The following is a 25,347-nucleotide window of genomic DNA, read 5'->3' on the forward strand; positions in this document are numbered from 1 at the left end:
GTCAAGATTTTATGCTTTATTACAGGCACCTACCTGTGATGTCCAGGACAAACTACAATGTGGAAAGTTACACTGAACCCTGTGACCAGAAACCAACAAGAGTTTAGGCAGTTCAGATAGGACTTAAATGGGTTGAATTGCTTATACCTTCCCTTTCTACCGGTACAATTAACAATACTCTTTTCAGTCCTCATTTGTGCAAGTTTATAACAGTGATTTCACAGGTTGATCAGCCAAGGGTGGGGATATTTTTAGACTGCAACAACATTGGCAGAACAAGGCTAAGACACCATACACTGAATTTCCTACCCACTGGAATTTTCTCTTAATGTGGAGCGTGGCTGTCAAGTGTAACCTTTGACCTGGAACATTTTGTGTCCTACGCAGCCTTTTAATCCTTTTTTAATCCTATGCAGTCCACTGCCATAGTGGCAGAAATGTTTAAGTCTTTTGGGGAGTTAAATTTTGCTTTGAAATCAAGAATCTAGGCCTCATGGTGCACAAGAGCTACTAAAGCTGAACTTCTGTGTGAATACCTACTTACTACTTCTATCCACATCCCTTCTTGCCCATCATCACTTCCTCATACCATGCCACTCCTAAAATTAAATCTGAAAACCTGGAACATTTTGAATTGTGAATTTACACATCATACTTTGTAGCCAAAGATGAGGATTTTGGTGTCTCATTGGCACCTTTGCCCTTCAATTTACTTGTTGTACGTGCTCATTTGAGGAAATTAACAAATGGGGCTTTTTCAGTCACAAGACATCTCTCCCCCTTACCTGTATTTATATCAATCTTTTCACATACTTGCCTACCTGTTACCAGAGACTCAATCTGGCTGGTCCATTAAGGCAAATGCAGCTTATAACCAGTCAGACTCTGGCTCTGCCCGTCATTGGTTCTGGCTGCACCTACTGTTGATCTCTTAGCCTTGAGCCTCAACGAACACCAGTCATCATTGCAGAGATTGAATGGCACTTCAGCTACCTCGTTTTGGCTCTCTTTAAAATAACGTGGTTTTTTCCTGCTGGAAACCTCTATCCTCATGCAAAGAGTACTAAAACTAAGCTGACACGGGAATCAACCTTTGACAGTATTTCTACCTGTGAGATACGACCTTTGTGGCAGCAGAGATGTAGAAGGAAAGATAACTAGCTTTGCACAAATAATTGATCTCAAGCCTCCAAAATTGCTCCCCATCTACAAGGTAAAGTATCAAGTTCATCTGGTTCAAAGTCAAGAGATGCAGCAACTTCTTTCTGCTTAATGTAATAGAACTCCCATTTTTGCCACTTAGATCCATATTTGGCACATCAGATGTAAAGCGACCCACTTGCTAATGTGATTAAACCATACTGGATAAATCAACTGGATGAGATTTGAGAGACTAGTTTTTTTTTCATCCCAACAGCACCTGGAGGGGGGGTGGCCCACAAGGGAGCAACTCCTCCTTTAGATTATCCCTCCTGGACACACTTTAAAGGCTATAAAACATGTCCTGGCCACTTATTTGCAGCATAGTTTAAATTTAATAAAATAAAACAGTTGTGTGTTGAGTACCAAAAAATGTTTCCCCTGCCCAATGTCAGCTTGGCAACAAAAGGGTTAATGGGTAAAACTCGAGACTTTTGGGGCAGAGCCAACAACTCCAGTCCCACATCCAGTTTTGAGAGCAGCTGCATGTGGAGAAAAGGGTGAAAAGATCCAGCCTCTGGGCACCAAACTATCCTGCACCGTACATCTCAGAATTGCTATCTCCTGGCTCAAAAATGAAAATGGCACAGCGAGCTAGAAAATACAGTGTAGTTCAGTGCCCCACCACACCTTGCAGCTTCCAGAATGGCCTACATGCCATGTAATAAAATGGGAACATGGCACAAAAGACACTGCAAGGCCCAAGAGGGTCAGAGCCCAGAGCTCAGCCCTGCTGGAAGCAGCACACGAGCCCAGACTCAGGCTGCTTCCGTATGGCTGGCTCTCAGCTTCAACCACGTATTTCCCACCAACCTTTGCAAAAATCACTGGGGAGTATGGGGGGGAGAGAGAAAAGGACTGGGGTGCACATTCTTTTACTATGAGGATACCCTCTCCCTCACCACCTTGCCTAGAGCAGCAAAGAAACTTTGTTCCGAAGGGTGGTGTTTCAAAAAGGCAATATTTGTGCTTTTCTAAGTTTGCAGCAACAGTAAACCCAAAGAAAGCACCCCAAGAGTGGCCTCGAGGGGTTCTGGGACTGTAGTTCATGGGAGTGTGAGGAGGGGATGGTCAAAGAAAAACTAAGCAAAAAGCAAAAACCCAAATGACACTGGCAAAAGGGGCACTGTCTGAAAGGTCCGACAGTGGGGCAAAAGTACAGGTGGGTATACTGAGCCAGAAAGCAAAGGGGCTGTGATTTAAGAGAGGCCGTTGCCCAGCAGGGTAAGTTCAAAACCTTCCACAGTCAGGACTGGTTTTCTGTAGAAGCTGCTGGAGCTGCCAGCTTTCCATTCCAACCATGAAGTTTTGAGGGTGTGGGTCTCGTTTCTTTTTCTTTTAATGGAAATTGTAAAAGTCTTGGCCTTGCTATTCCCTCATACGCAGCTCCAGGGTGGTGAGCAGAAGGCGAACCATAGCAAAACAAAAACAAAAACAAGCTCCAATTTGACTTGATCATAAATTAGCCTTCTCTCCCCCACAAGCTGTAAGGGCAGGCATTAGGGACACCTGTACCCTTTCCTTGGAAAAAGGTCTCAAGAGCCCCTTGTCTCCTTCAGCAGAAAGCCTCGGCAGACTTGAAATGCTCAGACGTTAAGACAGCAGGAGGAAGCTGCCCCTCGCTTCCTCCAGGCCAATCCCAGCAGTGTTTAAGAATCAGCTGCGGTGGGAGGTGTAGAGGATGGGAATCGATGTTTCCCAAATCGACCAGCTCTTTGCTGGGTTCATGAGACAAGAGAGATTCAGCAAGTGCTTGGGGGCGGGGAGGAGCTCAGGGCATGTCACTTGCCTGGTGGCCCCTAAACCTTCTGCACAGTGCCCTCAACGGGCACTTTCTTTGCCCGCTTCTTCATGCGGCTGCGGGCGTAGACGCGGAGAAAGAGCGCCGTGAAGACCACCGCCACTCCCAGCCCGCCCACCACCGTGACGGCGTGGCCATAGATGAGACACGACAGGAGGATGGCAAAGGCTTGCCGCAAAGTCATGATGATGGTGAAGACAGCGGCTCCAAACTGGTTGATGGTGTAGAAGATGAAGAGCTGCCCGAAGGCCGAGCAGACTGACAATAGCACAGCGTGGGCGGCAAACTCCGAGTGGCGGGCCATGAAGCGCACCGACTCCAGCAAGGCGCCCTGCTCCAGCAGCGAGCCCACCGTGAAGAGGCACGAGAAGACGTTGACGCCAAACATCATCTGCACCGAGGACATCTTGTAGGTGAAGAGTGCATCCTGCCAGTTGGACGTGAAGCTGTCAAAGACAATGTAGCCTGCCAGGAGGACCACGCCGGAGAAGGTGGTGACCGTGGAGAGGTGCTTGTCGTGGGAGCTCGAGAGCAGGAACATACTGACTCCGACCGAGATAAGGGCTGCTGTCAGGTACTCCCAGTACTCGTAGCTCTTGCGGGACACCAGCTTGCCCATCAGCATGACCGGAATCACCTTGGAGGCTTTGGCCAGCACCTGCGTGGGGAAGCTGATGTACTTGAGGGCCTCGTACTGGCACCAGCTGCTGAGGATGTTGGAGAGGGAGGCGAAGGAATACTTGTACATGGGAGCGCCATGACGGGGCTGCTTGATCAGGGCGCAGTAGAGGCCAGCCACGGTGCACGCTAGGATCCGGTTCATGAAGACCAGGAACTGAGAATCCTTGAACTTCTCACCAGGGTCGGACTCAGTTGCACCATACGTTCGGGTCATCACCCTCTCCTGAAGGACACCCCATGTCAGATAGGAGATCTGCAAAGGAAGGGGGTGGAGATGAAGAAGGCAACTGCCACAACAAACAGTAAAATAGCATCTTGGAGAATCCGGCAAGCAGGAAGCATGACACTCTTTGAATGCCACTGACCCAAGCAGCTCATAAAGACATCCACTTTTCCTATACTGTCAACCTACACAACAGGAAGCTAAGCACCGGGTCTGATTGAGATTCTTTTTCCACTCCCAAGCAGGATCTAACCAGATCGGTATTGCACTTCTTCCCACAGAGACTATTTTCTATGCCGGCTATGTTAAGACACCACCTACAAAAATTACAGCAATAAAATGCTAGCTGTGCCACAAGATGCAATGTTTGCCTTGGCATTTCCTATCAGCCCCAACAATCTGAACACCATGTGGTTTATGTTTTATGAAATGACCATGATGCCATACAGGATTACATATTTCAGGCACTGAAAAAGTACATAGCTGGACAGCAGCTGCCACAGAGCACCTGCTTCTGCAGACACTACAGCAGCTTTTAGTGTACCACCAGGCCTGCAGAATCAAAATAGGCAGAATAATGTACCATCAGGCCTACAGAATCAACCATTTTCCTTCTTTGTTTTCTCAGTTCCTTGTAAATGCAGAAACAGTAATCCCAAGACCCTCACCTCAGTAATACAAAAAGTATCATTACTTATGTCCTGTAAATTTGGAATGATCTGAATCAAAGAGATTACATGACTTGCCTATGGTCATTCAGCAGGCTTGGTACATAACTAAATCTACATTAGTTCAGTGCATTTAGAAAATTTCCTTCTATCTCTCTTTCAATGTCATTCAAGGACATGCAGCATTTCCTATGTATTTCCTTTATAGGTACCTACGGGCATAACCCAAGGATGCCAAATAAAGTTCTGCACTTGCTAAACTATGTCACTCTAGGGCCTGCAGCTCATCGTTATTTTGGACTTAAAGTTGCTTGAAAAGCCAAATTAACTACAAAATGCCTCTTATCTATCTTCCGCAGAATGAGAGAGATAAGACAAACAAAATTCTAATTCATGTGATACCAACAGAGCAGAAGTTTTTATCTTTCTAAAATAACAGAAATCCCCTAACTGAACCCAGTGGTCTGACTCCAGTTCAAAAATAGCTGGGTGATATTCTGACCTGATTATTGCATGAAGGGTACAAACCATGCAATTCTGAAAGCATCATCTAGGTTATATTTATTATTTTATTAAATTTATATCACACCCTTCCTCCCAAATGAGCCCAGGTTCCAATTTAATGACCACCGGCAGGTCTCACGAGAACTGAGATTGTAGCATTGCTTAATGGAAGTTATAGGTCAGGAAGGCTGCATATGTCCCAGTACACATAAAGCCAGTGCAATGGGTGGGGTATTTGAACCCTAGTTGAAAACTTTGCTCAGCTGTGAACTAACATTTGATCCAATCATGCTCTCGGTGTAATGCTACCTCTAAACGAGAAGCTCCCAATCACCACCCCAGACAAGCCAAATCAGAGTGGAGTACTAGCTCTCAGTTCTTTACCTGTAGGCCAGTTGCACAAAACAGCAGCTTAAAGAACTGCCGGGCCGTGGAGGACTCGACAGTCTCATTCCGAGCTGCTAGCAAGGTATCGTCCTGGTGTACAGATTTGGCCTCGTTGCCAAAGACACATGATTTGATAACTGGAAAGCAAATACCGCGACCTAAGAGGGAAAGGAGCAAAAGCACATTAGCCACAACACTGAATCACACCAGTTGGGGGCATGGGGGAGGGAGGGAAGCCACACACATTACAACTAACTGCCAATGTTGTCCCCACAATCACCACCACAGAAGAGCTACGAAGAACCCTGCTTGATTAGGCCAAAGGCCCGCCATAGTCCCGCATCTTGTTCTCACAGTGGCCAACCAGGTGCCTGTGGAAAGGCTGCGAGCAGGACTTGAGAGCAACAGCATTCTTTTCACTTGCGATTCCCAGAAACTGGTTTTCGGAGACATACGGCCTCCAACAGTGCCACCATATGTGGTTTCTTGATCACTTCCAAACAGATTTACTTGCTTCTTCTCTAGGCCACTCCTACTCTACTCTGCTCACAGTGCTTGTCCCAGCTAAGAGAAGACAGACTTACTGAGCTGCAGAAAATCAGAGGGATAGTGATGCAGATCTTATACCCACATTGCCATGGCTATTCCTTGCAAATCTCCCAATTTCCTCAACAGGTAATGGCTACAGATTCTGCGGTTGCTAGCATGGTAACACTGATGGAGTAGACGCAGCGTTTGAAATTCACCAGGCATCAGGCACATTTTGCACCCGGCTATCGGCCACTTGCGACCAAGTGAAGATGCCCGGGCACCAGGATGGCACCTGACGTTTCCACCATCTGGAGGTGCCTGCCTGGGGATCCTTGTATCGTGACTGTTTTCACACGCTAGCAACATACCCCGTAGAATTCTAGCCATTATATTTTATCTGCACAATCGGAATGAATTTCAGGAACCAGAAAGTTGCATTGAAATGTAAATAAAAAGAAGGCACCTTTTATCGTATGTGGTGGACTTGTAAAGTAGTAAAAGAATTCTGGGAGATTATATATAATGAACTGAAAAAAAAATCTTTAAAATAACCTTTTATTTAAAAAACACACAAAGCTTTTCTTCTAGGAATTCTAGGCACCGAAATACCAATGGATCAGAAAAGACTATTAATGTACGCGACCACTGCTGCTCGGGTGTTACTAGACCAGAGAAGAATGTTAGTTTAAGTTGAAGGACTATGCTGAAATGGCAAAAATAACCAGAAGGACCAGGAAGACCAAAACTTTAATAAGGGGAAAAGATATAATTTACCTTAAAAATCATTGTAAACAAAATTATTAGTAGGATTGGAATAATACGTGTAGTTTAACGTTGAATTATAGTTCCAATGGAGATTTAATAGATTTGGATTAATAGAGAAGATGCAGGAGAAAGGACCCACAAAGGGGAAGAGGGAAGTCCAGGGGAATCTATGGAATTCTCTTTTTATTTGGGTTGTTTGACAATTGTTTGTAAATTTCTAAATTTGAAAAACTAAATAAATTTATAAATACAGGTGAAACTCGGAAAATTAGAATATCGTCGAAAAGTGCATTTATTTCAGTAATGCAACTTCTTGTTTTTTATTTTAATTTTAATTTTTACAAATGCTTTCTTTTCGAAATTCCACAGTAATCAAACAAATAGTTACAATAATATAAAAATAAACATTGCTGTTACATTTCATTAATTCCATTCCATTTATAATTGACCCGCCTAACAACAAATAATTACAATTACAACAAATAAAGGCTTGACATATCTTGCTTTGCATGTCATGCATCTATCTCATATATTGGTTTCACCTTTTAAGTTGCATTACTGAAATAAATGCACTTTTCGACGATATTCTAATTTTCTGAGTTTCACCTGTAAATACAACTTTTGAGCCATCTGGCCCCAAAATGGCAACTAGGCATTCCGTTTTGGCGACTGCAACCCTACTTTAAGGAGCCATTTGACACCTAGCTTATATATCAAAGTTTCTAATACTGGATGAACATACTGATTGCACACTAAAAGTCGACAATGAATGCACTCTGGGGGAGTTTCAAATCCAGGATAGCACAGCTGAGGGGCTGAAGAAGATACGATGGGCTCAGAATGAGCTATTTCAGCAGCAACATCAGGAAACCTCTCTGTGTGCACATTCCTACTACTTACCTGTTTCAAGGTAATTTTTCTTCTTGAAGTATTGTATAAGCAAGAAGCCTGGCACCACAATACTTGCATAGCCTGCAGCATTGACCAAAAAGCGAAACAGCCAGAAGTCTCCCCAGGAGTCCTGGTGAACAGCAGGTACCTCTTCATTTGCAGTCACTATGGGGAAAGCAGCCAGCGCAAGAGCCAGGCAGAACCTGCCAAGAAAAAGAGCAGGCCGTAAGCCAAAGGGAACCCCTGGATCCGGTGAAAAGTTTACAGAGGCAACTCTCTCCTCACACATGGGAAGCATTTAAGATTCCCCCCCCCTCCACCTCCTTCCTCTAGCAACAGGCGAAACCAAGAACCCCAGAAACAAAGCAGCTACATCTGTCTTGTGCAGGATTCTCACAGCAAATGCTGCAGACATGCTTGCAGCTTCAAGGCTGAGTGAAGAAATTCTTGCACATGCAATCCCTATGCCTGTCTGAGGAACTATTGCCTTTCACTTAATCTGGCACAACACCAAGGACAGAGGCCTGTGAGATCTCCCATTTGTCAGACCTTTGGCCTTTTCAAACACCCTTCCTTGGAGTCAGGGAGAGAGATAAAAGAAATGAAATAAAGCAGTAGGGATGGGATGCAATAGACACAGGCAAACAGAGAAACACCCTCCTTTTGGTATCTCAGACAAGCTGTGCACATTAACATGCACAAACTCAGATCTTGGAACAGGTGGATTCTGGTGTCCCCTGAGCAACAAAGTCAGAGTGACCTTCCTACAAAGCAAACAAGAGTAGCGGCTGAGGGCTCCATTGGTACTTACCATCCAGACATTCTATGGGGTAGGAGTTTCCTTGGAATATGGCAACACATAACTCCCAGATATGTCACAGAAAAAAGCCCATTAAAAATTATATTCTTACGCAGCATGGGAAGCAGACAACTGGGCTGCCCACTAAAATCTATTACAGAGGAATCACACATATTTTCAGACTTCAGGGCGAGAGCCGATGAGCAGCTGTGTAGTTGTGCAGAAATTCACCATAGACATGTGAGAGAAGGAGCCAATGTCTCCCTGGAATAGCCACTGTGCAGTTGCGCCACAAAGAGGTAACACTCCAAAAGAGTAGGCAGATTAATGACCGTGCTGTCAAGCGCCTTTTCATCCCATTAGCAGCAAAGAAACCCACAGGGTCTCAACTGGCATTTTAGCCAGCAACCCTGAATCTGTGAAACTCAAGTTATGCACATTTGGAGCAAGCGTTATTTTCAGAAACAAGATGGCGAGCTAGAGGTGGGCAGAGAAACTCAGAAGAATAGGTGGCGAGATCAAGGGAGAATATCTGTTGGAAACAAGAAGCTATGCTATGCAGAGCACCCTTTAACCATCAGAATGCATGAAGGTTATCGGTGGTTGCAAGCCATGATGGCTCTGCTCTGCCTCCATGCAGGCAGGCAGTAATGCTCCTCAGAACTAGTTGCTGGAATCCTCGGGAGGGGAGAGTGCTCTTCTGCTCGAATCCTGCTTGCTGGTTTCCCACAGGCATCTGGCTGGCCACTGTGAGAACAGGAAACTGGACTAGATGGGCCATTGGCCTGATCCAGCAGGCTCTTCTTCTGTTCTTATGCAGTCTCCCCCCGCACTGCCACCATGATTCCTAAGCCTAAAAGCCACTGCTGACACATTTCTAAGTTGTCCCCCTGCAACTGCGAAAGGCAAAAGCCCTGCATGTTAATTTACCTCACATGGTTAGAATCCTGTGAGGGAGAGTGGGGTCAAACACAATAGCTCTGCTGAGTCACCACCCCCACAGCTCAACATTTCTCGGAGGGCAAAATGTCTGCAGCGAGGAGCCGTGAAACTTGCATAAAGGCAGCAGGTTCCCTGCTACAGATGTTTGCGCTCCAACTTGTGAAGGGTGACAGGGACCAGCACTGTGATGTGATGCAGCTAGCACACACATCCCTATTCCCTTCACCGTATGAGGAGCATACTGCCTGAAGGCTAGTCCTTCCATCTCCAGCTGAAGGCAGAATAGTAAATTCTTCACTTGTGCCATGTTTTTCTGGACACCATGGAATCGCAACTATCATAGATCCTATGCATGCTTATTCAGAATATGCTTATTCATAATATGTTGTGCAGAGCTTCTTTCCATAGGATTCCAGCCTAATGAAAAGTTGAGCCGTTACTCAAATCTAATAAAGCTTCCAAGGCAGAATTAATACCCTCTTGCTGACAACCGTTAACTCAGTGTTTCTCAAAGTGAGGTCCTCAGCTGTTGTTGGACTATAACCCCCATCATCTCTGACCACTGGTCCTGCTAGCTAGGGATGATGGGAGTCATAGTCCAACAACAGCTGAGGAGCCCAGTTTGAATAATTCTGTTAACTGTTTCCCCATCCTCTCTCTTTCTACCCACCAACTGCCTTGGACAGGCATGTGCCAGCACAAGATCTTTTGCAAGATATGAAACCACAGAAAACCGGTTTTGAGTAAGTTCAAAGAGGCTCTCAAACAGCCCTCTGAGGTCACTTTCAAAGCATTGTCCTCTTGCATGGTTTGTTCATGCTGTGGCAAGCACTACCCAAATTACAGAAATAATTGTTAGAAAAATTTCCACACCTCGTTGCATAAAACTGTAGTCCAGGCACCTAGGAATTTCAAATATCTTTTCCCCCCCAAGCCATCAATATATTATACTCTGGTGGTTTCCAGATAAATGAAAAAACCAACAGCCATTTTTGGACAAGGACAGCCTGGCTATGATGATTCATTCATTGGTAACCACAAGATTCAATTATTGCAATATCCCCTGTCTGAAGGCTCCAGCTGGCACAAAATGTTGCAGTTAGATGGTCGGTGGGGTCATATTACCAGCACATCACCCCAGTGCTTAATGGTTGCACTAGCTGCCCACATGCTACTAGGGCACATTCTGGACTTTTGTCCCAGTTAACTTAAGGACCATTTGACGCCCATCCCAGAGGTCTTCAGGGGAGTCTTTGTTAGTGATCCCTCATGTCTCAGACACATCACCAGGAGCCATGCATTCTGTGGATTCCCCTCCCGCCCAGCTGAACTCAGACAATACCCTTCTTTATTGAACTTCACACACCTGATCACTGAAGAAGAAGAATATCAGCAGGCATTTTAAATAATTTTATGGAGAATTTATGACACAGTACTAGCTTTTAAAAATACTATTCCCTTGTGTGGTCAGGACTCTCAGGCCGTAGACTTTTCAGCAAGGAGGCAAGAGGACTGCTTATGTTTGATTTGCCTATTTCACTCCAAAGTAAGTCATAATCCCTAAATATATCATTGCTCCTGATATCCCCAACTGCATGGGCACCCCCATGTGTGATTAGCCACTAGAGCGAAATTGGTTTAAATCGAGTTCAGCCTGGCTTAATTCAACTGCTTTGGACAGAGCAGGGGTGCTGGTATTACCGGCTCCCAGAAAAAAGGGAATAAACCAGCCAAGCAACAGTTCTCTCTCCTGCTTTGGGTTCACAGCTCCCTGGCCCGTGAGCAGGGCCAGATTTAGGTTTGATGAGGCCCTAAGCTACTGAAGGTAATGGGGCCCTTTATATGTCCAGCTGTCCTTTGTCAACAACAAATTGTTGCTGCTTTTTGTGTTGAATATATGCTATATGGTAATTTATGGGCCTAATAGGTATCTAAAGCCATTTGCACATAACAAAATATGTATTTTATTGTAATTGCATCTATGTATTTATAAGTAATTGTTGAACTGAAATACGATTATGAAGAAGTACAGTCATACCTCAGATTGCATCCGCTTCAGGTTGCGTATTTTCAGCTTGCGAACGCGGCACCCCCGGAAGTGTTTACTTCCACGTTTCGGCGCGCGCGCATGGGCAGAAACATTCTGCGCAGTCTGCGCATGCGCAGAAGCGCTCTCTTGCATTTCACGCATGCGCAGAAGCGCTGCTCTGGTTGCAGACTTTTCGGGGTGCAAATGGCACTCCGGAACAGATCGTGTCCGCAACCAGAGGTACCACTGTATATTAATAGTGAAATAATTATTAAGCTCTAATTGTATGTAGGTTTTATTTTATTTGTTCTTTATCTTATATTTTGGAAATGTACATCCAGGTTTTTTCCCTTTAATTTTTTGGGGGGCCAAGAGAGTGGGGCCCTAAGCTATAGCTTGTTTAGCTTATACATAAATCCGGCACTGCCTGTGAGGCACTTTCAGCCTGTGTTTCTCCCTCCCAGCTTCAGACAAGGCAACTAGTGTTACAGGTAAGCTCTCACTTCTGCCAGACAAGCAAAACCAGCACCAGTGCTAGGAATGAAAGAAGCTTTCATAGCTTCAAACCCACAAAGAAACCAGGAAGTCGGAGCTCATATATACCTCTACTGTTCCCTTTCACATTGGACAGACATGCTTTTGACACACACCCCACCCCCACGAATAGGCGGCTCTCTACTAGGGCAAGAGCGGTCTGATACAAAGCCCTCTTTGGCAGACCATTCCATTTCAGTTCCTCAGGCAAGATGGTTCTGAAGCAGGAGTACAAATCCCCATAGACCTCCGTTCTCGATGCTAGTGACAAGAAAGTCACAAGAAAGTGGAGCACAAAAAGATCACGGTAGCAAATGCCTTTCACCCTTCAATTGCATTTCTCCTGTAGCTACAGTTCTGTGGGCCTTAAGAGATTCCTCCCTTCTTTGGATCCATAGTCAGAATTACTTGGCAAGTATTTGCATATATTAGGCTTCTATGACATACTGTCTCACAATTAGGGTGGTTAGGGAGTGGCAAAAGGGCACACTTATGCCCTATTTAGAGGAAAGGCCATAGCTCAGAGCACCTGCTGCTCTGCATCTCCAGGTAGGACAGGAGAAGTACGCAATCTGAAACTCTGGAGAGCCACTGCCAGTCAGTGCAGTCAATACTGAGCTAGATAGGAGAATGATCCGACTTGGTATAGGGCAGCTCCAAATGTTCTTTTGTTCCACATGTTTACCGTATTGGCTCGGATATAAGCCAAACTTTTTTTTCTTCCAAATTCTGACACTGAAAAGTTAAAGTGCGTCCTGTATTCGGAACCGAGTGCTGTGCGCCCACCTCCCAGCACTACTGCCCTGAATGGGGGACCGGGCAGTGGTGGCTTGAGGAGGACGTGCTGGGAAATGGTAGTGCCGGGAGGCATAGCTGTCAACCCTCTTTTTTTGCGGGAAACTCCCTTATTCCCAAGCCACAGCTGTCAGCCTTCCCCTTGTTTTGCTGGAAATTACCTTATTTCAGTGCCGTTTCCTGCTGCTATCCTGGATTGTTGGGTATCTTGGATTGTTAGATATACCGTAGACTGTCCCCAGGACAGGTGAGGCTGCTGCTGATCCCTTATATTCAAATCCGAAAGTTGACAGCTATGCCGGGAGGCAGGCGCGCAGCGTGCTTGGAACCGAGCCCCCGCCCCCCCCCATTCAGAGCGGTAGTGCCGGGAGGCGGGCTGCATCCGCAAATAAGCCTTGAATTTTAAAGGTGTGGCTTATTTGCGGATGCAGCTTATATTCAGACCAATACAGTAAATAAAGTGCATGGGTTGAAATTTGCTTTAGTGAGTGCAAGCGTGGAACCAGGGGAATATTGCACATATTGCATTACACTATTAATCAGCTTTCAAATCAAGCTTGAGGAGGCAGGCATTCACTTCCCTTATAATAACTGGCAATGCTTGCCTTGGACCCAGGAGCTGAAGATTCCAGGGTGAGGGACATTTACTGTGCATGGTTTTTTTCCCCTGCAGAGGAAACTTTAGGGACCAGCTCCCACCCACAGCTTATGTCTCGCTTGAGGGCTCCCAGTTCTAAGTATTTGGTCTCTGCAGGTGGTACAGTGACGTGCATACAGACAACACAAAAATACAGTGCAGCATCCCATTCTTGCTCTCACTTCTGCGTTCAAGGGCCAGCAGTAAAGCATCCAGGAGCCTAGTACATGATGCTGAATCACATTTCTGACACTTATCAGTCAATCCTAGTTACCAGGAGGCAATCACTACTTGCTACTGCTGATCTAACAGTTAGAAAATTGCAAGCTGATATTTGTTAGCTCTCTTAACCAGCAAATAATAAAAACAATTTGAAAACCAAAGGAAAGCTAAAGGCAAATCTCAGCCATAGCTACAAGAAAATGTTATGAAAAACGAAGCTCTTCCTATGACTGGCATCTCTAGCCTAAGGGCTTCCCAGAACACAGAACCAAAAATAGCAGAGGCTGCTGATCAGCTAGTCTTCGGTGTTAACTAGGAGATCAAACAAGGCACACTTTCCTGTCAAGCAAGCATTAAATTTGCAGAAAAGCACACTTCTGGGCAGTGTCACCACAAGACACTGAAGCTCGCTTATGAACCATGAACTGGAATTTAACCACATATAAATGCCTCAAAATAGTTTATTATTCTTATTTCATATATTATAATGTAAAATGCCCTCAAATAGTGACTGATTTAGATAATAGACACTTTTCATTGTTTAAACATATTCTAAATATTCCTACTGGATCCCAAGAAATCCAGAGCTCAGAAGGCACTATTTGCAAGCCTCAGAGAAACTCACAGGGCTACTTGCTACGTAGATCAGTCAGAGTAAGGATCCTAGTGCAAAAAGATCAAAAGGGGAGAGGTTGTTTGGGCAGTTGTCAGCTTAGAATTCTGGGAACTGAAGGGATGTCAGAATTACAGTGAAGACTGGATTTCTAGGCTTGCCTAAAACTAACTAAACTTCTTTAACATATCAAACTGTTATTGATTTACCCACTAAAATGAAATTTACAAAAACAACAACAAAAGGCACTCTAGTTTCAGGGCGTTTTAAACTACTGGCCATGAAGTATTGTTGGACCAGTTAAGCAGAGTGGAAGAAATACAAATTGTTATTGCTCTTTGGTGGCTTTCTCTTTCAATCTGACAATATTAGAGAATGGCGATGGGGAGATTTTCATTTGCAACTTTAAGTTTTTTTGTGGGAATCTATTTAATATCGAATGAAACATTGGGATTACCTGCAGATTTGGAGTGTAGTGTCATCTCTAAATTGACAACACTCAGGGCTATCTTTCATTTCTATCTAATCTCATAGCAATGGTCTTAGTGTTTACACCTGTGCTTAGACGAGGCTATTTTGGCATAGATTCACCCATTACAAGGTGATTCCAGACATGGTGATTATAGCAAATGGGGGGGGGGTGTTTTTGGATGGTGTCTCAACGTCCCTCAAAGAACAGATATTCAGCTTGGGAGTATTCCTGGACCTGGCTTTGCTGATAGGTGCACATTTGTGGTCCAGCTCAAAAAGAGGACAGGACTCCTGCAACATTACTAGTGTGAAGAAGAGGAAATTTCAGGTGTCACGCTATTCCTGCTGAGATTCCCTACTCCACTACTATTAAAAGTACAACAGCTGTTCTCTCTTTTGCACATGGCTGCTCTAAGCTTTGGCCAGAGACTTTTTTTCATTAATCATAACCAATACTGTATGTGAACTGTATCCCTTCCTGGAAAATAAGGCCCTAGCAACCATCATTCGTGTATTTTTTTTAACTCTGAAGTTTGACTACTACAAATAAACTACAAATGAGGCTGCCTTTTAAGACTGTTTGGAAATGTCAGCTTGTACAAAATGCAAAAGTCTGTGATCTAATTGGAGTAAAAGATTGAGAGCATACACCAGCTGCATCCTGCAAAACTGATTATCAGGTTCTGGGCACAATTCAAACTGCATGTGATAACTGAATAAGTCCTATGTAGCTTGTGTCTTCCACAAGCCTTTTTTACTCAAGATTTTTAGGTGTAGCTCTGCTCCATATTCCATAAAATTGTGAAGTGAAATTATTTGGGGTTAGGAGCAAGATTGTTCTTAGGAAGAAAATTCACTTGAAGTAATTTATCCTAAAAGACGCCTGCACAGCTCCACATTTTTTTAAAGGAAAAAAGGTAATTATATTTTTGTTTAGCTAAGCTTTGGCAGATTTTTTTCCAACTTCAATTCTGAATATTTTTAATTTTTTATTGCATATTTGTACAGCCAACCACCTGGAAGCTCCATGTGTTTACAAACTGCAGCAAGAACCCCACAGCCAGCAAATTAAGGAAACTATTAATCTCAGTTTCCAATTCAAGATGCTGATATTGAGCTTTAATATCAATCAGCAACGCTGTGCCCACAGGTGCCAGTGTGCCCGCCAATACCTATTATGGTGCCTGTGAAGGGTCTCAGTATATAAATCCTCATAAATCCACAATACGAGACTGTTCTTTGTGCTCCATCCTCGTTTACACTGGCTCAGCTCCGTAGTCATTGAACTTGCTCTCTTAAACAAAGGTACAAAGAGTTTGATTTGTGAACAAGCATGGCAGTGGCTGAAGTAGGTTCCTTTTTCAATTGATGAGACAACAGATTTTGTCTGTCAAATCCCTTTACGAACTGACTGGAGAAACTGTGGCCCCCTAGATATCACTGGACTCCAGCTTCCAGGCAATGGTCATGGATGATGGGAGTTATAGCCCAGCACCACCTTGAAGGCCATGGGTTCCCCATCCCTGCAGTGGATAACTTCATAGATGTGTCATAAGTACTAATGAAATATAGAATTTACATTGTCACCTTCAAGCTTTGAATTTTATAGTTATTTCAGATGCACTTAACATTTGCACACTCAAACTGATACAAACGGAGCAAAATACTTCCCTTACACTTTAAAACTGGATTCTTAACTATACTGACTACTATTCCCACATAAATGATCACATCCTATTACTCTAGCACAGGCATCCCCAAACTTCGGCCCTCCAGATGTTTTGGACTACAATTCCCATCATCCCTGACCACTGGTCCTGTTAGCTAGGAATCATGGGAGTTGTAGGTCAAAACATCTGGAGGGCCGCAGTTTGGGGATGCCTCCTCTAGCGTCATAATCCTCAAACAACTCCCACCATAAATTCCTTACACAAAACTGCCACTGCAGGTTAGAATTCCCATTCTACCTGTTAAGTGTGAATGAAGAAAGCAAAGGGAGGAGGAAAGGATCATTACCATTTACTGTGATTATAGCAGGGTTAAAAAAAAAGCATTAAGAAATTATTGACTCACATTAAAATTGCATACACGCCATTAAAATATAGAGCTAGTGAGTTACTTCAGATTAATCCATTCAGATTTTACCTATGAAATCGTCTGCACAATGATTTTCACTTACTGCATCCTAACCTTGCCTGATATGAAGCATCGAATTTCCTAGTAAGCAGGGTTGGACTGGAACCTTAGTTTTAAAAGACACCCAATTAAGTAGGTATAGAATTGAAGCCCAATGCCTCTATGTAATCTACTAGGCTACTAAGGCAACCTTGATACCAATTCAATGTCAACATGAAACCAACTAGGTGGCTTGGATAAATCATAATTTCAGAGTCAAGTTGATCAGCGGGGGGGGGGGGATGCCACTAGCACTGGCCTACCTCGCAGGGTTGTCCTGAGGCCCGTCCAGGAAAAAAGGTACTTTGCTACTGAGAAGTTTAAAAAAACCCACTGATATAAATGGGACTAACTCCCCTAGTAAAGGGATAAAGACTTCCACCTGGAAACATACCAGGCATTTATAACCTCCCACAGCTGCTTCGAACCCAGGAATAGATCGTATATCGAGTCTCCTTGGATGCCCCCCTCCCCCCAGATTTCATTTCTATCCGACTCCTCAGTCTCCGGCTGAACCCGGACGAGGCAAGCGAGACAAATCCGCCTTCCCGAGAGCTTGGAAAGGGAAACCGAGCTCTTCCCGAGAGCCAGCCCCATCTTTGATTCCCGTTTCCTCTAGAGGCACCCAAGCCTAGCGAGGGGTTCGTCTTCCCGCTCCTCGATATCTCTCTCCCGCCTGACCCACAGCATCCTCCCCGCCCCAGCCCGGAGCCCCCGAAGATGCCGGTAGGCGCCTCCCGCCTTCCCCCCGCTCGTCGCGGGCCCGCCAGCGCGGGAGGGGACGGCCGCCTCATCCCCGGCGCAGAGAACCGCCCGCCGTCCCGGAAGCCCTTCCGCCCGCCCCGCGCCCCGGAGTTCGCCCACCTGCGACCCATGATGCCGGCCGGGCCGGTGCGCTCCGCTCCCCCGCCACTTCGCTGCTCGGAGCCCGGCCGCGCCTCCCTCCCGGCGCCACAGGGCCAGGAACCGGCCGCTCGCCCCAGCCGAGCAGGGACTCCGGGGCTCCCACAGCGCCGCCTGCCGGTCTGGAGGCCCCGTCTCCGCGCGGCAATGGATTCCTTTCCGAAGAAGCATACAAGTTCCCGCCCATGTTTGACTAAGCTAAGGGAAGGAAGCCGGCGACAGGCGAAAAGGACTGTTAAATCCGTTTGAGAGCTAGGCCTCCGGCCTAGAATCTGGAGGGCAACGTTTCTTGGAAGAGTGATCGTGAAGTTCGCAAAAAGGTGCAAAGGGCTTCCCCTCCACCCTGAGGAGCCACGTAAGGTGAAAGGAAGAACTTCAATTTCAGAAATTATTCTCTTTTCATTAGCAAATACCCTTTCGGACAGGACAATGCCCTGTGCAAAAGGCAAGTGAACGTGGAAGCCATCCTTTTCAGTCACGTCTCCAAGCCATAGTTGCCAAGTTATCCCATTTTTTAAGGGAAATTCCCTTATGCTGAATAGGCTTCCTCGTGAGAAAAAGGAAAACTTGGCAGCTATGCTCCAAGCCACAGGTTTGAGAGGATTTGCTCTCTGTATATGGCCGGAAGCACTGTTCTTCAGGCAGTCTGCGTGCTTCATCTCTAGATTAACAGTCAATGAAGCATGGCATTCCTCCACTCTTATTTCCCCATTTTTTAAAAATAACACTTCTATGTTTTTCAAATAGTTACTTTTTTCCTCGTTTTTCAACCAGAGAAAACTCAGATGCCTTCATACTCTCAGCTGCTACATTTACCAGTATCAAGGTCCAACAAGAAGACTTGGGGTGACAGTTGTGGGTAACTTGTGACCTTCTGAGACTGCACATTTTGCTATGCTGCCTGGGGCTGCCTGGAGAGTTGAACTACATCTAGAGAACAAGTTACCCACTGGCACAAACCCAGAAGTGAAGGAAACAATTTGCTTCTCAGAGTTCACCTGTCACCTTCCCTGCCAGCTATGTGGAAAAACAGATACAATACATATTTGCCCCATATACCCATTCTAGGTAACAAAACTGTCTGCCTTAGGGTAAGCTTAGAGCAAGAGTTTCCAAATACCAAAAGTATTTAAAATATCTTGAGGGGGGTGATGTATGATTTGTGGTATCTAATTACAATAGCATGCGTGCTGGGCTATTGAGGGAAGCTTTTTGCAGTAGCACATTGCATACATACCCTGTGCAATAAACAAAATCTGCCCTTATTCCCTTATGGGGTACACAAGAGCCCTTGTAGAGTCCTTTGTAGGTTTTCCATTGGTAGGGGAGAATAACAGAGGCCAACCAGAAAATATTGAGAAGCAAAGCAGCTAGTAAGCCTGATCTTTTTGAACTGTTGCAACAGGATGCCCCCTCACAGGCAGGAGAAAGAAGGAGGTGTGCCTGCTCTTATACCTATAGACATTTAAACTCCCTGCCCTGGAGCTCAAGACTCCATACATCATACATATATCACAGGATACCTACATCACAGGGGGCGGCCTAAAACAGAATCCTGAGTTTATCTCCTGTCTGGCAGGTTACCTGCTTGCATTATCTGGGGCCTGGCCACTCTTTTGTTATTACTGTTGTTGTTGTTGTTGTTTAGTCATGTCCGACTCTTCGTGACCCCATGGACCATAGCACGCCAGGCACTCCTGTCTTCCCCTGCCTCCCACAGTTTGGTCAAACTCATGTTCGTAGCTTCGAGAACACTGTCCAACCATCTCGTCCTCTGTCGTCCCCTTCTCCTAGTGCCCTCCATCTTTCCCAACATCAAGGTCTTTTCCAGGGAGTCTTCTCTTCTCATGAGGTGGCCAAAGTATTGGAGCCTCAGCTTCAGGATCTGTCCTTCCAGTGAGCAGTTATTACTGTATAAGTACTCAATTCCGGAATACAAGTCACAGGTCCACCCCATCCACACCTTAAATGTGCCCTTAAGGCAGGATCTGTGAGCACAGAGACAATGAGGAGGTTTTTATTATTTTTTTCTCCCTCCTTTCAGAGAAACATTTGGTCAGTTTGGGAGAGTCAAAATGGTTTCAGGACTGTCTTCCTGTACGTGTTTGCTTGATACATTTATGAACATTTACTATATAAGACCTTAACTTTTTTATTTCACCTGGGTTACATCAAACTAGGATACCTATTAGCTCAGCTGGTTAGAGCGTGATGCTGATAACACCAAGGTCATGGGCTGATCCCTGTATGGGTGCATATTCCTGCATTGCAAGGTTATGGACTAGGTGATCCATGGGGTTCCTTCCAACTCTATGATTCATTTAGGTCAGGGGTCCCCAGACTTACCCGCCTTTGGGCCGGTGCCCGCCGCGCCGATCGTGCGGCGGGCCGGAGGGCGGGGGAGTGCGCGCGCAGTGGGCCGGAGGGTGGGGAAGTGTGCGCCAGTGCGCATGCGCACACCCATTTACTGGCGCGGTGGCGCGCTTCCAGGCTGAAAAAAATCACCAAAAATTGTTTGTGCGCATGCGTATGGGCCTCCCCGACCCGGAAGTGCACCGGAAATGACCTCTTCTGGGTCGGGAGAGGCCCATACGCATGCTCAGAAACGATTTTTGGTGATTTTTTTCAGATCTGGAATGGCGCCGCCGCGCAGTGCGCCGCAAGAGCGGGCGGCGGGGGTCGTCGCGGGCCGGATTGGGAGGCCAATTGGGCCGCATCTGGCCCGCGGGCCATAGTCTGGGGACCCCTGATTTAGGTACATGAAGGAAAGGATAGCCATAATATAGCTACATTAAGCCTTTGGGGTCAGACAGCAACTTCTGAAAGCAGAAGCAGGCCTGCTTGTAGACTTCCAAGGATGCATCAAGCTAACTGCTATTGGAAATACAATATAGAAAGACAGCTCTAATTTTCCTATTTAATGTTGGAAGCTGTGTCTTCCTCTTTGTGATCCGCTTTCAACATATTCCTCTTGCATGCTAACAGCTGCCAATCGCCAGCAGGGCGCAAATGGCTTAAAGTTCCACTAAAGCATCTCAGGAAAGGCAGGAAAACTTTACTTAAAAAAACAAACACCAAATCAAATTCTTGAATACACAACTATCAATATAAGCTTCCTCTCGCTTCGATTCTGTAATAACCAGATGCAGAAACTATTGCATTGGGCCTAAAGCCAGAAGACAGCCCATGTGATCTTAGCCTTTCTCTGCTTCAGCAGCTGACTGGTGCTTTCCCAAGCAATTTGCTGCTGTGGGTGAAAGGATATCTTCATCCGCTGCTTTTTGGTTATCTAGCTGGGGCAGAAAAACAGGCAGATTGGCTGCTCTCACTGCCTAAGCGTGACATGTGTATCTTCCTGCAGCAGATGTGTGTTGTTGTTGTTGTTTAGTCGTTTAGTCGTGTCCGACTCTTCGTGACCCCATGGACCATAGCACGCCAGGCACTCCTGTCTTGCACTGCCTCCCGCAGTTTGGTCAAACTCATGTTCGTAGCTTCGAGAACACTGTCCAACCATCTTGTCCTCTGTCGTCCCCTTCTCCTAGTGCCCTCCATCTTTCCCAACATCAGGGTCTTTTCCAAGGATTCTTCTCTTCTCATGAGGTGGCCAAAGTATTGGAGCCTCAGCTTCACGATCTGTCCTTCCAGGGAGCACTCAGGGCTGATTTCCTTAAGAATGGATAGGTTTGATCTTCTAGCAGTCCATGGGACTCTCAAGAGTCTCCTCCAGCACCATAATTCAGATGTGTAGACCTGTGAAAATGTGTGGGACGTTATATCTGAAAGAAATGGGTGCACTCTTGGGAGTCACAAGCAAATCTGGGATGATTTTTACTAGCACGACAGTTCATAGAATCATAGAATAGTAGAGTTGGAAGGGACCCCAAGTGTAATCGAGTCCAACCCCCTACAATGCAGGAATCTCAACTAAAGCATCCAAGACAGATGACCATCCAACCTCTGCTTTAAAACCTCCAAAGAAGGAGAGTCCACAACCTCCCAAGGGAGTTGAACAGCTCTTACTGCCAGAAAGTTCTTCCTGATGGTTTAATCGGAATCTCCTTTCTTGTAACTTGAATCCATTGGTTCGAGTCCTACTCCTACTCTCTGGAGCAGGAGAAAACAAGCTTTTTCCATTTTCCACATGACAGCCCTTCAGATATTTGACGGTGGCTGTTGTAGATGGCACTCTCCTCTTTTCTAGGCTAAACATACCCAGCTCCTTCGACCGTTCCTCTTAAGGCTTAATTTCCAGACCCTTGATAATATTGGTCGTCATCCTCTGCACACGTTCCACCTTGTCAATGTCCTCCTTAAACCGTGACACCCAGAATTGGACACAGTGTTCCTGATATGGTCTGACCAAGGCAGACTAGAGTGGTATCTGGACACTATACTTCTGTTGATGCAGTCTTGAATAGCTTTTCTTTTTTTCCCCTGCTGCATCATGCATCAAGGGAAAATTTGCTCCCACAGTTGTGGACATTTCTGCCACAATACCTTGACCATTTTAAAATTCACAATGTGCTCTCTTGTGTGAAATGTGGTGTTTCTCCCACATAGGTTTACAGATGCATTTTCCTTTGTTATATTTCGAAGTAGCTGGTGTAAAACTGAAGATCTACCAGAGGTAATACTGGCATTTTTAAAATGCCATTCACCAACTTTGGAGGTGAACTGCATAACCTCCACTTATTTTGGGAATTTTACTTTCCCCCTCTACCCCAATAACAACAAGCAATAGAACTTGACAGAGAATTTTGGGGTTAAGGCTGTCAATGCTATGCTTTGATTGGGCTGCTCTGTCATGCCATTGTAAACTGTGGATTACCATTTGTTCCAGATTCTGACAAATGCTGCCTATTTTTCTAAAACACCAAGGAGTATAATGGACATGTTTCCATACACAAAAATATAGTGGTGCTCTTGGCTTTTGATCAATAAAGGGGAGTTGCCTAATTCCTAGTATATCAGCAAGGGATTTGGAGTTCCTGTTCCTTGGAGCTGGCTATTCAAAAACTAGTGCTGGCCATCCCCTATGGAAATATCCTGTTGCAAAAAGACAGACTACCCTTGTCCTACACAGCTGTTAGTACAGTCTGCAAATTCAGACTTCCTCTAAAGAATCCAAATAAAACTGGCTTTGTCAGAAGGAACATTGATCTGATGTTGCAAGAGTGGATACACCAGCCTGGTTTCCCAAAAAAAGAAAAACCAAGGTGGCCATGAGGATAGTGCAGAAAATTAGCAGAGACATAATTTTGCTTCTCCACTGTTTGCTCACAGGACTAAGAACATGGTACGTATCAACTTGCAGCATGGCTTTAAAAGCGCCACAAGGAGGAGCTGCTAAGAGAAGCCGCAAGGTAACAGCACATTTTGAGTGTCTTCACATTTGAAACATGATTTTTTTTAAGCATTCGCTCTTCTTGCACACTTCCCCTTTGACAGTCTAGCACCCTGCTGCAGTTCTCATGTTGTGACTCTCCATGCACTCTGGATGAACTGCTGCTGCACCCCTCTTTGCTAATCCAGCTGAAAAACTCTCCCATTCCAGATGTAATGAACAGTGATTTTAACTGGAGAAATGTATTACTATGAAGCAACGCATTATTTGTATGAAGGCAGAGGAACACCATGCAACTTGCAACAGCAGCAGATTAATCCAGTTTTAAAAACTTTATTGTGTTGTTTAGACAAAAAAAAAGTTAATAAAAACACAATGGGGGAGTCCAGGAGGAAGAAGAGCTAAAGTCTCAAGCAAACAAGCCAGATATAAAAATCAAGGAGGACTTTCCTGGAAAATATCGCATAAAAGTTGCTGCTGCTTCTAGGTTGGTCTTCTAAAAAAACAGGGAAGAAGAAAACCTCTCCTTAAAACATCCCAGCTGATTGCGCCATCCAGGACTTGCCACGTTACAAACAGCCGCTCCCAGGCAGCAAATAGTGGGAGGGAGGGGACTGGGAATTTCCCCAGTTCAGAGTAAAGTTTGCATGTAAGCAACTCCTATACCTGCCATTTGATGACCCAAATGCTTCTCTACACTTGCCGCAGCTGGTGAGAAACAGAGTGCATAACCTCTGGGTGGAACGCAACAATCATCAACAGAGCAAATACCACCGCATGTTACACATACCCCACAATCCTGAGTCCTCTCACTCCGCAGGTCATGATTTCCAAACCAATTTCCTCATGACAGGCTGCTTAGGATCACCAAACTCACCACTTGGAATGCAGAGAGAAGAAAGACAATCTGCCCACCCACTGGCTAAAACGGACAGATCTGTTCCTAAGCAGGAGTACTGTTCAAATGCTAAGAATCAGCATGCAGGAAATGTAGCCATGTGCAGCTTCTTCCAGCAGGGACAACAAAAAACAGTTCCTGGCAACTGTTATAAAGCTTATGTTCAAGATGAACAAAAGCAATATACAATATGGGATTCCAAAACACTTTATGAAGTGGGGTAGACCTTGGAATTTCCTTGTTCTCCCTTGCTCCACAGGCAGAATTTCAAGTTGACAGTGAGGGAAGTGTGGTATTTTTAGGATGGCAGTTTAGAGATATGACACTTGCCTATACAGCAGTATTAGCTAGTAAATCTGAAAGAGAACTGAAACAGAATAAGGCTCCTTTGCTTCGAGTCTGGCCTCAAGAACACCAGTTATCTTGAGGCATGAGAGAAAAACTCATTTTGACCCCATAAGATCAGCCTTCAAGTTCCTTCTGGCACATCACAGAAGCAGTAGGGAGGAACTAAAGAGTTGTCTATCCACTCTGCTTGCAAGGGTTATCCTCCATGGGAGGCAACAGGTGGGCTAAAGGGAGAGAATGGAACAATTTGCAGTCCTGGATGTTGCAGAATTAGAAGCCTGAGTAAATCCTCAACTGGCCACTGAAGGAAAAGCAGAAGGCCTAAGCAGTAGTAGCTAGATCAGAAATTAGCTGGTGTGCAGGAAGGAAGCATTTTAAAAACAGAAGTGACTCTGGCGGACTGAAAAGAGAAAAACCTCTATTATAGTTCCATCACAGACTTGAGGTGAATGGCGGAGGCAGGAGGAAGAAGGAAAAATGAGGGCTGACACACCAACTCTGTTGACTGTGCAGTCTTGGAAAAAATAAGTATCCTCCTAGAACTTCTGGTGTCCAATTTTCAACACAGCAGGCAAAGCAAACATAGAATCTGTCTATTGGACTGTTGTCATTCAGGTAGGTGGCAGCTCCATGACGCCATCAAATTAAATACACAAAGAACGATTTTTTTCCCTCTTGCACCAGCTCCCAAAGTCCTGGGCACTATTGTAAGTGTCTGAAGAAGCACAAAAGGCTCCAATTATGCAAGAAAGGGAATGATTTACAGGTGACCAGCTCTGCTCCTATCAACCTGCAACAGCGGGATACGTCTCCCAATGATGAAGTATTCATTCACATTTTGCAATGCTCAACTGGAGCACACAACAGGTTTGCCAGAGATCTTCAGGTCATCAAAAGGCAAGAATGTAAGAATCTGCCAAGGCAAAAGGAGAGGAAACAGTAACATTAGCATTATACAAGAAAAATAGGAATCTTATTCCTAGCTA

At 45.2% G+C, this 25,347-nt stretch overlaps 2 protein-coding genes across 4 annotated transcripts in view; both read right to left on the reverse strand.

The window, feature by feature from the left end:
* Positions 1–1,515: 1,515 nt before the first annotated feature.
* On the reverse strand, positions 1,516–17,891 carry SLC35B2 (solute carrier family 35 member B2). Of its 3 annotated transcripts, none has more exons than XM_035108164.3 (4): positions 17,733–17,891; positions 7,661–7,854; positions 5,462–5,622; positions 1,516–3,935 (listed from the first exon to the last, which is right to left on the reverse strand). In XM_035108164.3, the coding sequence occupies exons 1-4, from the start codon at positions 17,741–17,743 to the stop codon at positions 3,000–3,002; spliced, it is 1,302 nt and encodes a 433-aa protein (XP_034964055.1). In that variant the 5' UTR covers positions 17,744–17,891; the 3' UTR covers positions 1,516–2,999. The 3 variants fall into 3 exon arrangements, with proteins under 3 accessions (XP_034964055.1, XP_088523480.1, XP_034964053.1); XM_088667354.1 differs by lacking the exon at positions 17,733–17,891 and adding an exon at positions 17,132–17,690; XM_035108162.3 differs by lacking the exon at positions 17,733–17,891 and adding an exon at positions 15,866–15,990.
* A 5,541-nt stretch (positions 17,892–23,432) lies between these two features.
* Positions 23,433–25,347, reverse strand: part of NFKBIE (NFKB inhibitor epsilon) — a 29,069-nt gene continuing 27,154 nt past the window's right edge. The window contains exon 6 of the mRNA XM_035108161.3: positions 23,433–25,274. Within this exon, the coding sequence (XP_034964052.2) occupies positions 25,209–25,274 (66 nt within the window). The 3' untranslated portion in view covers positions 23,433–25,208. The remainder of the gene's footprint in view (positions 25,275–25,347) is intronic.

The sequence above is a fragment of the Zootoca vivipara genome, chromosome 3, assembly GCF_965207765.1.
Source record: "Zootoca vivipara chromosome 3, rZooViv2.hap1.1, whole genome shotgun sequence".
Taxonomy (NCBI): Eukaryota; Metazoa; Chordata; class Lepidosauria; order Squamata; family Lacertidae; genus Zootoca; species Zootoca vivipara.

What these genes read in the sequence shown, in the direction of transcription:
- SLC35B2 (XM_035108162.3), bottom strand. Translation starts at nt 15,975, where the DNA reads ATGACTACGGAGCTGAGCCAGTGTAAACGAGGATGGAGCACAAAGAAC. An exon ending in CTTCACAGGCACCATAATAG is followed by an intron (nt 7,855 to 15,865) that starts GTATTGGCGGGC and finishes TTTTCTTGGCAG; the next exon opens with GTTCTGCCTGGCTCTTGCGC. An exon ending in GAAAAATTACCTTGAAACAG is followed by an intron (nt 5,623 to 7,660) that starts GTAAGTAGTAGG and finishes TTTCCCTCTTAG; the next exon opens with GTCGCGGTATTTGCTTTCCA.